Here is a 13,273-nt window from a genome sequence, read left to right on the forward strand (position 1 = left end):
GCATTTTTAGAGTATTCATAGGAATCTTGATGGAGAGAGAGAGAGAGAGACACCAGACATGTAATGGATTTTTAACTTGAGTTTCCTATGGTATTGGTTAGCAACATCACTACAGTTAGGATTGATTCTACAAATTAAGCTGATTTTTCATTACTTCTATATTAATCTTTAAATGCCTCACTGAGGCAACTCTTAATACCGTTCTTTCTAGATAAACTTAAGCAGATTCTAAAAAATATTAGGACATTATTCTGGTGGTCTTAAGAAAATTTTTTCTTTTTATTAGTGACATTGTGTTTCTTCCTTCAGTATAACTATTGGTTCTTTATACATAAAAGACACTTAAGAGTTTGCTTGTCTTCTTATGGTTGGTAGGAGATTGGATCATAACTGAGGAAACTGTGAGCCCTTTTTCCTTCCTGTGATTGGCAGTAGAACTCTGTTTTCACTTGCATGTAATGTTACTGTTCTTTTGATAGAAAATGCTCATTGCTGTTTATTTTGTTTTCTTTCCATTTTCCCTCACTCGTGGAGAAAAATATCTTTCCCCTGCTCTTTCCCTTTTCCACCATTCTTCAACTTGTACTTTACCTTGTAATTTTTTCTAGATATTATTATCTGATTATCTATCCTGACTGGTTTATCTAGTTTTTTTAATAATGCTTTCTCTACTTCACTGTACTTACCCAATTGTGTTTTTGTTTGACATCTGTTTTTTTGCATTGAGTTCTGGTACATGCCTCCAATATATGAAATAGTAAAAATGGCTGAAATACTTTATATTTCCAAAATGCATGTTTGTAAAGGACATGGCATATATGTGCAGTAACCATACTGTCTGACACTGAGGAGTTAGGGTAATTCCAAGTTCCCCATGTTATAGGTTTCTCTCTTCCAATATATTTTAAGTGCTGAATTAATTTCTAATTAAAAAGTGATTTTTTTCACGTTTACCCATAACAACTTAAATTTTGTAATTATATTTGGTTTTGAAATGCATCATGAACAAAGCAATCAATTTATCTAATGTCACATGAAACAAAATGTTATGTTCCAAAACATTTTTTTCAGTGCAAATTGTTTCAGTATCCTCTTTATAAAATATATATCATGTTCACCATATATTGGTTGGTTGTATACATATCAGTCTTATTCTGATAAATATGCAAATTGTTCACTGGATGGAAAGAACTTGAAAATGAAGTCAGCTCATATTTATTTATTTGTGTATACAGATTGAACACACACTAGGAGCAGTTCTTAGAAATTTCTGATCAGTTACGTACCTCTACTTTGATAAAGTACGATACTAATAAAGAATTGGGAAGCTAGGTAGGGTATTCAGTAGAAAAGATGATCAAGAGCAGTAGGATAAATGGGTTCTTAGAGCATGGATGAATGGGGAAAGTGGGAAGATCTCTAGGAGAGAGATCTTAAGGAGATATAGTAACTGACTCAGAGTGGAAAGAGGTTCCCCGTTTATTTTCTTGGATCATTGTATTTTTAAGTAAAGTAAGGGATAGATACAGTAGCAACCAGTGTTGGACTTGGGCGGTAAAAAGGCTCTGAATGGACATTATATTGAGTTGGGGATACCTGAGGGTATCCAATGTTGGTGTAGATAGATTTAAGTCTGGAGCCAAAAATCAAAGCTAGAAATAAGATTTTGAACACCTCCAAAATACAGTATGCTTTGGTTTCCTTTCTGTTAATGAAATTTTTAGAAGAGAGCAGACTGGTTTAAACCTCAAAGGAGAAGCCTCTTTTTTGAGTAAAAATTGCCAGAATCTGTTACTGTTAGGAAGTTATTGGTGTGCCATAGAGTCTGTCCTAGGAGCACTTGTAATAACTTTGTATTAAAAAAAGAATCAGAAGATCTGAGTTTGAGGACTTTGAGAGAATATCATTTAGATCAGTTTGGCCAGGAATGTGTCTTACAAGCCCTTTTGGAAATTACCAGTTTCATTTAGAGACCAAATCCCTAAAGTAAATACTATCACATCCTAAGACATTTCCCTGTTCTCATCCATTTTATCATAGACTTAGTTTTAGAAATCACTTTTGTTTTAAATTGTACTTTTACAAGTGAGCGGCACAATGAAAAAGAAAAAGAATTACCTTTGATTTGCAAGAGTACCTGTCACACCTTCACTTCTCTCACTTAAGTGATTCATAAAACCCCATTTTGTAAGGATTCTGTAAAAACAACTTAAGCTCTTTCCTCACCTTGAAGTAATTTAAAAATTTTTCTTGCTGTTCTTCTTTTTTTTTTTTTTCCTAGTTCATTTGCAGAATTGTCTTTGTGAATTCCCAGGGCAGGTTAATTTTTTAGAACTTTTATATACACATCAATTTTAGTGAACTCTGTGTAGATGGTAATCATAGCAGAGTGCCTATGTAGAGTAAAAGCTTGTTGCCAACATGTTCTTCATAAAAGCCCGTGTCTATATAGACAGCAATATTGACTACACACACCTTATTTATATGATCTGAAATAAAGGCCTCTGTGGGCAAGCATACAATTTATTTATTTTCTTGATATAATGATCTATTTTATTTTTTAATGTTTCCATTAGTACATTATAATTATACATAATAGTGGGGTTTGTTTTGACATAATCATATAAGTATGGAATAAAATTTGTTGCGTTTCAGTCCTTAGTAACCCCCCCATTCCATTCTTCTACTCTACCTCTTTTTTTTTTTATATTATTTTTTGATTCTTTTTAGTTATACATGACAGACTCCATCTTGGCACAATTTTACAATCATGGAATATATCTTATTCTAGTTAGAGTCCCATTCTAATGGATGTACATGGTGGTGGGATTTGCTGTGTTGTTTTCATATATGTGCATGTGAAAATTATACCAGAGTCATTCCACTGTCTTTTCCTTTGCTTATCCCCCCACCCCCATTGTGGGTTAGCTTCCACATATCAGAGAAGACATTTAACCTTTGCTTTTTTGGGCCTGGCTTACTTCACTTAGCATGATAGTCTCCAGACCCATTCATTTGCTGGCAGATGTCACAGTCATTTCTTGTTTATGGCTGAGTAATACTCCATTGTGCATATAGACCATATTTTCTTTATCCACTCATCTGTTAAAGGGTACCTAGATTGGTTCATAGCTTACCTGTTGTGAATTGAGCAAGCATACAATTTAAAAACTAAGAATAGTGTCATTTAACTCTGAAGATGTGTTGGAATAATTTGCAGAAGCTTTTTTTCTGATTTGCATTGTGTTAACACCCCAACCTACTGAATCAGAACATCCTAGACTGGGTCTGGAATCCAACATTGCTCTAAACTAATGATTCCTAAATAAAACATAGTTTGTCAATTAAGTTATTTGATTGCTTGTCTTCAGGATCGAGAACACAGTTGCAGGATTCGACAATAAAGAAGATTTGTAAGATAGTCATAGACTATGCAGCTGGAAATAAAACAATTTAAAGAGAAAGTCTTGAAACTCAAGTTTTACTCGTAATCACATGAATATAGATTTTTCTTCTCATTTAGATCAAGTTCCATAGGCTATATGAAGCAAAATAGTATAACATAATTTTGGGATATTGAACAAATCAGAGGCTTTTAAAACAAAAGTTGGCTTTGGTAATAAAGATGTCAACAAATTGTAATGAATCAAATCAGGTTGAATTGAATCAGAAGTGCTCTATGAAAAGATAATAACAAGGCGAGTGCTTTGCCTAGCATGCACAAGCCTCTGGGTTCAATCCCCAGCACCACAAAAACAAAACTAAAGAGAATCACTGTAATGTTAAAAGTACATTTGAGGTGAATCTTCTGCTTGGAAACCAGTTTTCTTTAGACTGTTTTTTGCAGGTTTGTATATAGTCTTTGAACTATGAAGCCTCCATAATAACTGTTTTACACAGCAGTAGTCAGTTTAAGGGCTGCAGTATTTTGTTTTGAGTTGCAGATGTTTCTGTTGATTGCAGGAATAGGCTCTGAATATTTTACCATGATATTTTCAGGTTTGTGGGCTGGTTATTATAATTGATAGTCCTTTCCCTTGATTTATATGTCAATAGGTACATCTGTTTTGCATCTGACTTAGATATTGGAAATGAAGCTATGAGATCATGATATCCCCATCCTGGTCCCTCATCTGTCTTTAGTGTGATGAAAGGTGTGTCAGTGTTTTTCGTTATGTGGAATGGTTTTGTTGGCTGTTCTTAAGTTTCTCATAAACACTTAGTAATTATTCTGTGTGTTCTTTCATTCTCATGCATGCTTTTGAATGTGTATTCTTTTATTGTGTAATTTTTCTCTGTTGTTTGGAAATATTTGAAATTTCATGGTATTGTAGGTTTGAAATGGTAAATCAGTAACCTGATTACTGCTTTTAAGATTTTTAAATAATTAAATAAAATGTGGTCAAAACTGTTCCTCTCAGGTTTCATTGTAGGATCTTGAATGCTGATAGATGTTCTTCCTATGGATTTTCAGTGAAATAGTAAAATTATAGTACCACCATCTTGAAGACTGTTTCTTTTGAGATCAGTGTAACCTTTGATGACTTAATTAGAAACAATTTGTCTTCTATCTAAATATTAATTTGTTTGCAGGATAGATTAGGTTTACAAATGTAGTACAGTCTGAATGGGTGGTTGCTGTGCTGTTCTTTTTGTTTAGAGGAAAGCAGTGAATTATAAAAGCAAGCTTTGCTTTCATAGTACCTACATCTTCTATTGCTATGATAGCATACAAAAGGGATGTTTGAAGACATAGAATCTGCTTAGTACACCAAGGGAAAATACTAGCAGTTCTCAAAGTTTTCATATGTTGGCCTTTTTTTTTATTCAGTCAGCTATGGGAAATAGTTTTTCACTTTTGTTTACCATTGTGTCCTTAGTGTCTGCATTGTCCTTATGGCATTATAAACTCTTAAAAATATTTGTAAAACAGATTAAGCACTTAATATTTAAGGGTTATAGTTATTTTGTTTGTAGTTTATTCATTCAGAAGATACTACAAGCTTTAAGTTTTAAGAATACTCCAAATGTAGGCTAACCTAATTTATGCACACATATAACAGACATTTGTGAGATAATACAGAAGAACTACTGTGTTCATACCAAATGATGCTAATTTCTCTTTCTTTGTAGCATTGGGTAGCTGACATTAGTTTATTCTGATTAATTGCAAGTTCTAGTTAACAAATGCAATGTTGTTGATTCTATATTGAAATACAGTACTTAAAACTTGCTGATAATTTTTTCTCTTAATAAAAGGAAGTTCTTTTTGGGTTTATAACTAGAAGTTGTCATGAATATCAATGATTTGTCCAGAAGTTTTAAAAAATTACAATTTTTAAATGTTTGGATTATGGATAGAAATGTGCTTATTTTGTGTGTTTTTAAAATATGGTTTGTACTTTGGCTGTTTACTACTTTTAATGCTGAAAATTTGTAGAGGCTTAGAATTTGCATATACATTATATATTTGGGAAGTGTTCAAAAATATTTACTTACCTTGTGTTTTAACTTAAAATTTTTATGTCAACTCTAGTGCTTATTTATCTTCTCTTAATTTATATACCAATTTTAATGCTGAAAAACTATCAGAATTTACATTCTTAAAAATTTGTTATATACATTGATTTAACATGTATTTTCTGGATAGGCTTCTGATATTATAAATGAATACTTAATATATTAGTGGCTTAATATTGTCTGAGGAATTAAATTTTGCACATACATTATAAAAGGATAATTATATTTCATTAGATTAACTTGAACACAGACTATTGAAAAGGTACTCAAGTATAGTGATTATGAAGAACCAGTGAAGGCGGATAGTTTTATCCTCCATCACAGTTCTTACAGTGCGGACTGGGGATATAGCTCAGTTGGTAGAGTGCTTGCCTTGCAAGCACAACGCCCTGGGTTCAAATCCCCAGCACCACAAAAAAAAAAAAAAAAAAAAAAAAAAAAAACCATAAACAATTCTTACAGTGCTTTTTTCTTTTGAGATTAAAAAGTAAAAAGTAGTGTTCTGATATTAATACCATTTGACTTCTACTTGCATTTAAAATGATTACTCTGTATAAACTGTCATAATACTTCCTGCTTATGTGAAGACTTAAATATCAAGCTTTTTCATATAAATAAAAATACACGTAAGATAACAATAAAGTTAATTCTTCAAATTCTCTATATTCTCAACTATCTCAAGAAAATAACCTAACATCCTGTCAGTATTCAGCAGTAAATGTTCAAAGTAATTCTAGTTGGTTGCTAGAACATTTTGTTTGCATAACATAGTTTTAATATTATATCTTACACACCTGAAAAATATTTTAAGATACTTTTTTATGTGACTCTAAATTTAGTACATTAATTTTCTCACTTTCCTCTTGCAGCATTTTCAGTTAGCTTTGGTTGACTGTAATCCCTGCACTTTGTCCAATGCAGAAAGTAAGTATTAAGTACTATAGTTTACTACATATATTCACATCACTTCATCACAAATAACAACAATCAATTGTAGTAATAATGTTAGTGGTAAAATCTGCTCAATTCTTTCTTTGAATTCTAGAATTATTGAATGTAACTGTATTGGTTGCCATGGCTACTTACACAAATGGAACATATGAGTCCAGATCTTATGAACAGCCTGTGTCTAAAATAGGCCAGCGAAGTAGGTTGTTGAATTAAAGTTATTTGTACTAATGAACAAGATTGATTTGTGTGTGTATATTAATTATACTATAGCTGAACTATTGGGATTAACAGCAGAATTTGCCATTTAGGAAAGATGAATGTACAATGATTCTTAATGTGGTAGCTCACTGATTATGCTGTGTGGTATCAAAATTAATGGTAATTATTAAGGCATATTTTGACTTTGTTACAGATTTACATATCATTTACAGAGGTGATTTTTCTCAGTTAATTTAGGAAGAATGTGTTTGTGAAGTATGCTGTGACATAGTGGCTTTCTTCAAACAGTTATTTTCTACTCTACAGATTTTTTCCAAAAGCAAATTGGGTTATTGTTGTTGTTGTTATTATTGTTATTATTATGTGTTTATCAGTAAGTATGTTTTGGTGTATTCGCTTAGTGACTTTAAAAAATACAATAAATGATTAAAAATTTCATTGGATTCAAGCTGAATTTGTAAACAACTTTTCTTACTTGCAGAATAAAAAATTTAGAGTAAGAAAAACTAATTCTTAATGAAAATTTTATGTTAGTCAAAGGATTCTAGAATTTAGAAAGTCAGTATTTGCTATATATTGCTTGTTATCTTTTAATTTTTTTGAATAAAACAGGGATAAGGGAACAAAATAAGGACCCAGGGAAAAGTAATAGGTGGGAAACCATTGTTACCTCTATGCCTGAAGTAGCAGAGGAAGCAAATGACTGAGCTTAAGGATGTAGATAAGAGCAGGCAAACTTGATGCCCAGCTCCTGTGTGACTCTCATCTCTTGCCTATGCAACACAATAGAAATGTTAGTCTAAAGTAGTCTCAAAAATAAAAGTAGTCTCAGTATTTAGAAATGCCTAAGGAAATTGTTGGATCAGTTCAAAAGTTGTAGAGTTTTAGATTAAGACATAGCAGGGAGGCCTGGTAGAGCTCTTGCCTACCATGCACAAAGCTGTGGTTTAGATCCCCAGCGCTGCAAACGAAAAATGACAACAAACCATCGCATGGACTAAATCCTTGCCTATATCAGACCAATTTTCTCATACTTACAATAAGGGCAATTTCCTGAGGTAGGGAGAAAAAAAAGAATACTGTTTTCTTTAAATGAAACTCAAGATTTGGTACTGATCAGTGTATTTGCAGAATTAATGGTAGAAAGGTAACAAATGCAACATTTTATAGTTTCTAAGATAAGATTAGATTTGAAAGATAATTTAATTCATTGATATAGCGATTTATAAAGAGCTGGTTAATACTTTTTCTTTAATTATATGTCCAGGTTATATAAACCATCTGAAATACAGATCCTTAAGATTTTTAAAATATTAATTTATGGGAATAAAAAGCAACTGGCATATAGTTAATTCATTACTGTCTAGTACCTCAAAACTAACTTGGTCACTACTTGTTAGTTTGAGTAACTTTGAGGAACATCTCATGAATGTCAAACTCTAAATATTTTGGTAGATCTTTGGTATAATCTACTCTGTCAAGGTTAAATTTCAGTTGTAGATATTACTCTTGAAAACCCTGATATAGGTAGAATGAGTGCCATAGGGCAGACAACTTTCATGTGGAATTTGAATAGAACAGTTTGAACTGTCAAGAGTAGTCCATCTTCAGTTCTATTGTGCCTCTTTTTCCTGTTGGTTATTGAGAAGGGAAAGTAGGAGGTAGACTGATCAACGTTCATTTTGTCCATGACTGAAGAGCTTCCCTGGACTTGAATGGTTGTTCACTCTAATGGAAGGGCACATGCTTTAGACATTTAGGCCATTATAATTCATTTGATTTGGGTATTCTATATGCTTACTTGATAACCATGATAAAAAGTATATGTCTTACAGAGCACCAACAACTCCAAAGTACGTATTTTGAGCCAGTATTACTGTTTTAGATATCAGGTTCTTTATTGTCTTTGTAAAGCTTATTTTTCTTTGAATTATTTCATGTCATCCCTGATGTGCATATACTATAGACATTCATTGAATTCTTTGAAATTTGTCAAGATTACTTTGTGATACTAGAAAGATCAGAAGTATAAATTATAGGACTGGAGGTGTGGTTCAGTGGTAGAGTTCTTGCCTAGCTTGTACAAAGCCCTGTGTTATATCCCCAGTTCTGCAGACACAAAACATAAATTATAAAAAGTAAAGTGAACTTTTAAAAACTTTTCTGTTGGAGATATTTAATGATGATTTTAAAAATAAGTGAATACCTTCATTGTAGAGCTGTTTAAGAGGAGTCAATTACAGCTTATGGTATGAAAAGTAGAATCATAAAAAGTAGTCATGGTGATGTGAGACTTTATTGTATATGATTACCTCTTGGAATAAAATTGTTTTTTCTAGTATTTTATTCTAAAAAAATTTCTGAATAAAGTTTAATTTCAGAACTTTTATGACAATATTTGCTAAAAATTTTCCTTTCAATTGACACTTGTCAAGTAGAGCTTTTTTGTAGTTGTACAGTTCTCCACTTTGAAGAGAACTTCTAAGAATTTAAATATATGAAGGTTTTCACAGTACAAAGGATGACATTGAATTTAGTAACTCATGGGATAATGAAGTCTTTTTCAGAAGACTTGGGACAGAGCCTAAAGAAAGTAGTAAGAAGACAACTAGCTGCTGATCTTTTTTATCCCACCCTTTAGCACCATTAGTAGAGAAATAAAAAGATTGGGGGAAATAGGTATAGATTTTCCATCCCTTTCTTGTTCTCTTAACCTATAACAATCTCTCTCTGTTTTAGTCAGCCTTTTGTTGCTGTGACTAAAGGACCCAACCAACACAATTGTAGAGGAGAAAAGGTTTATATGAGGGCTCACAGTTTCAGAGATCTAAGTCCATAGAAAGCTGGCTCCATTCCTCAGGGCTCCAGTTGAGGCAGTACATCATGGCAGAAAGGTGTGGCAGAGGGAACCAGCTCACATCATGATCAGGAAAGAGAGAGACTCCACTTGCCAGATACAAATATATACCCAAAGCCACCCTCCAGTTCTTACCTCCTCCAGCCATACCCTACCACTTAGTTACCATTCAGTTAATCCTTATCAGGGGGATTAAATCATAATTGAGTTAAGACTCTCACAACCCAATCATTTCTCCTCTGAACCTTCTTGCATTATCTCACACATAAACTTTTTGGGGGACACCACATCTAAACCATAACACCCTCCAATGATGTAATGAGGTGAGATTTGACTGGAACTCTTAAGAAATGCTGTACTGAAGTAGGGAGTGAGGAAAAAGCCCTCAAACCATGAAGGTAAGTGAGAGAGAGATATCTTCCATATAACTTCCATTATTATTTTTTAATTTCACAAAAGCTGATTTTCATCTTTTAAAGATATTTTTATTTTGCTTCATATCCAATTAATGTGTGATATTTAACTTTACAGAGAAATGTAGTACTTAAAAAAGAGGTTTGTCATTCAAAAATGAAAATCATAGAATTGAAGTACCAGTATCCAGTTTGGGTTTCTGGTTCATTTTTACTTTTGTTGAGTAATTATACTATGGTGGTATACTATCAGGAAGAACTGGAAATAAAAGCTGAAATATTGTTTTTACTTTATTTTCAACATTACTTACTAATCTTGAGACTATTTGCTATTTGATTTCAAAGTGGGGTGTCTCTCTCCCTGTGTGTCGTGTCCCCCCCCCCCCCCCCCACACACACACACTTTTGGTACTAGGAATTGAACTCAGGAGCGATTAACCACTGAGCCACATCCCCAAACTTTAAAACATTTTATTTAGAGACAGGGTCTCCCTAAGTTGCTGAGGCTGGCTTTGAACTTGGAATCCTCTTGCCTCAGCCTCCTGAACTGCTGTGCTGGGATTATAGGTGTGCACCTTCATGACAACCCAGTCTTCCTTCTCTCTTTAAATGATGAAGTCCATCTGATTCTGAAGAGTGAAAGAAAATCAAAAACTCAATTCCTGTGTGTGTTACTGCCATATTCATCCTGATCTGTGATATTGTAGATATCATATATATTTGTAAAATACAGTATATATAAAAAAAAAAATCTAGTTACTTTGTTTGGCTTTAATATGTTTTCATTAAATATTGACTTTACTATATTTTCTGATATAACTTAGATTTTAAATACCATGTTTTGAAATGTATAGTTTATAAAGGTTTTATTTGCTTAATGTTGCCACTTTGAATTTTATAAGACATATGCTTGTGTGCTCATGTGCTATAGATATTAATGCTGATTTAGTAATTACATTGACAAATTTTATTTGATAATAACAACAATGAATAAATGTGATTTCTTATTGTGTATGCTTTGTATTTTTTTATTAAAAGCAAATAAAAGTTATAAACTATTAAATCTATATAACGTAGGCTGTGCTTATGTTTTACATTTTATGATATTCTTAATTTACTCCAAACTTTGCTTTATTATTACTGATTATTTTCCACCATCTTTTGCAGTTCAGTTCCATATTGCCCATTTATATGAAACCCAGGTAAGTGTTTTAACTTATCCAATTTAAAATAAAAACAAACAAAAATGATCACTTATGTCATTTTTTAATATATATTTTTTAGTTGTTGATGAACCTTATTTATTTATTTATATGCAGTGCTGAGAATTGAACCCAGTGCCTCACACATGCTAGACTCTACCTGAGCCACAACCCCAGCCCTTATGTCATGTTTTAATGAAATTAATTATATACAGATAATTTTAATGGAGTTCTGGTCATTACCTCTTACATAAATTTTATATTCATTGAAAGTAGCAATGTTGCTTAAACAGTTATTAAAGATGTATTCCGAGAAGACTCATTTATTAAGGCTTGCCTCTAAACTTGATTTGTGAGCTCAAATGGCTGTATTTAAGATTTATGTTATTTTTAATGCAAAATGCCTCATTTTCTTTTCAAAATGTTGTAGATGCTTGTTGTAATACTTTGCTTTTAAATAGTTTTCACTTTTTCTTAAAATTTGAAATAGTTCTATGTGTCAGTGTTTGGAAGGCATATTAGAGTCAACTCTTTGTCATTACCATTACTTTTGTGGTTACTTTATTTTTAGAACACTTTGTTTCTGTGTTATCTCATGTATTGCTTAGTTGTGTAATAAAAGGTATAACATATTTACTTGAGGCAGTATAATAGAAAATCAGTGATAAATTTTTATGAGAATAAAAATTAGTTATTGTAGTTTATACAAAACATAAATTTTGTTAACTCCTTTAGAGGAGAAAAAGTGCTATTCATTATATATGTACATATTTTGTATTTTGATGCTTTGCCCCAAGTGTAACAATTAGGCAAGTATATGTATGCTGTGCAGGCTCATACCTAGGAGATAGAAGATCCTACTATATATCCATTTTTTTTATACTATTGTGGAGTATAATCAGATACTTTGAGATAATTTATGCTGCTGTTTCCCAAACCCAGCTTTGAGGCTGAATCATTTGGGAAATTCCACAAGCCAATTCAAAATCAACATTATTAATGTCAAAGAGCCAAATTTATTAGTATCCCTACCTGTAGCCTTCCCTACTTGGAAGGCTGAGGCAGGAGGATCATTTCAGCCCAAGAGTTATAGATCAGGCTAGGCTACATAGTGAGACTCCATCTCAAAAATAATTAACATCAGAATTCCTTGTACCAGCAGTACTACCTTAAACCCACATACCCGCTGAATTAGATTTGATGGACACTCAGGTTGATTTCTAAACACTTCCCTACCACCCCATAGCTTTTCTAGTTATTGATATGATCTGTTCCCAGCTAATCATACATTTTCTCACCTTTTTTATAATGTTACTGCATTTTTTATATCTTTAATTAATTAATTAGTTAATTAATTAATTTTTATGTGGTGCTGAGGATTGAACCCAGTGTCTCACACGTGCTAGGCAAGTGCTCTGCCACTGAGCTACAACTGCAGCCCCTTACCTTCATTTTTAATTAATGTTTTTGCTGGAGTTGGAATTATGTTTGTTTGACCACTTTCAAATGTGTATTCTATTCTCTTCACACTTTGTTTCTTATGAAAATTTGTCTGTGGTCTTATTGTTTAATCCTGTTAAGGTAATATGGGAATAGATCCCTTTCCTCCTTTGATTATTTCATTTGATAAATTATTAATCATTCAGATTAAATAAAACCAAAAGAGCAAAACTTGTGACAGGCAGAGTATGTAATTATTGGGTGACAGGAAGATGACACTATAAGCATACGAAAGGATTGAAATCTCCAGTGATTATAACAAGGATTTCCATTTTCAGGTGAACAGTTAAAGAAAAGCAAAATGGCCTGCCTACTTACCTATAAAATTTTAGTTTTTATACTTCAACCAGTTTATATCAACAGACCTTATTTATGAATATGAATTTAAAAAAAATTAAATAGTCACATGTGGTGAATGGCTACTGCCAGGTAGAAAATAGTTAATGTCTTCCCACTAATAAATGAATAAAAAATTCAATATCATTTTGTGATCCCTGAGAGCCTTACCATATTACCTTCACTGTATTAAACAATAAGGTCATAAAACATAAAAACGATGGAATATACCTCTACCTACTATGGTTAACAAAAGCCCTCTCAGATACAAACTG

General features: G+C 32.4%; 1 protein-coding gene across 15 annotated transcripts in view; it reads left to right on the forward strand.

The window, feature by feature from the left end:
- The window catches only part of Kdm6a (lysine demethylase 6A), a 207,337-nt gene that overhangs the window by 130,210 nt on the left and 63,854 nt on the right, over window positions 1–13,273 (forward strand). For all 15 annotated transcript variants that reach the window (XM_047536340.1, XM_047536342.1, XM_047536341.1 and 12 more), the window contains exons 7-8: window positions 6,390–6,444; window positions 11,128–11,162. In XM_047536340.1, the coding sequence (XP_047392296.1) occupies window positions 6,390–6,444; window positions 11,128–11,162 (90 nt within the window). The remainder of the gene's footprint in view (window positions 1–6,389; window positions 6,445–11,127; window positions 11,163–13,273) is intronic.

The sequence above is a fragment of the Sciurus carolinensis genome, chromosome X, assembly GCF_902686445.1.
Source record: "Sciurus carolinensis chromosome X, mSciCar1.2, whole genome shotgun sequence".
NCBI lineage: Eukaryota > Metazoa > Chordata > Mammalia > Rodentia > Sciuridae > Sciurus > Sciurus carolinensis.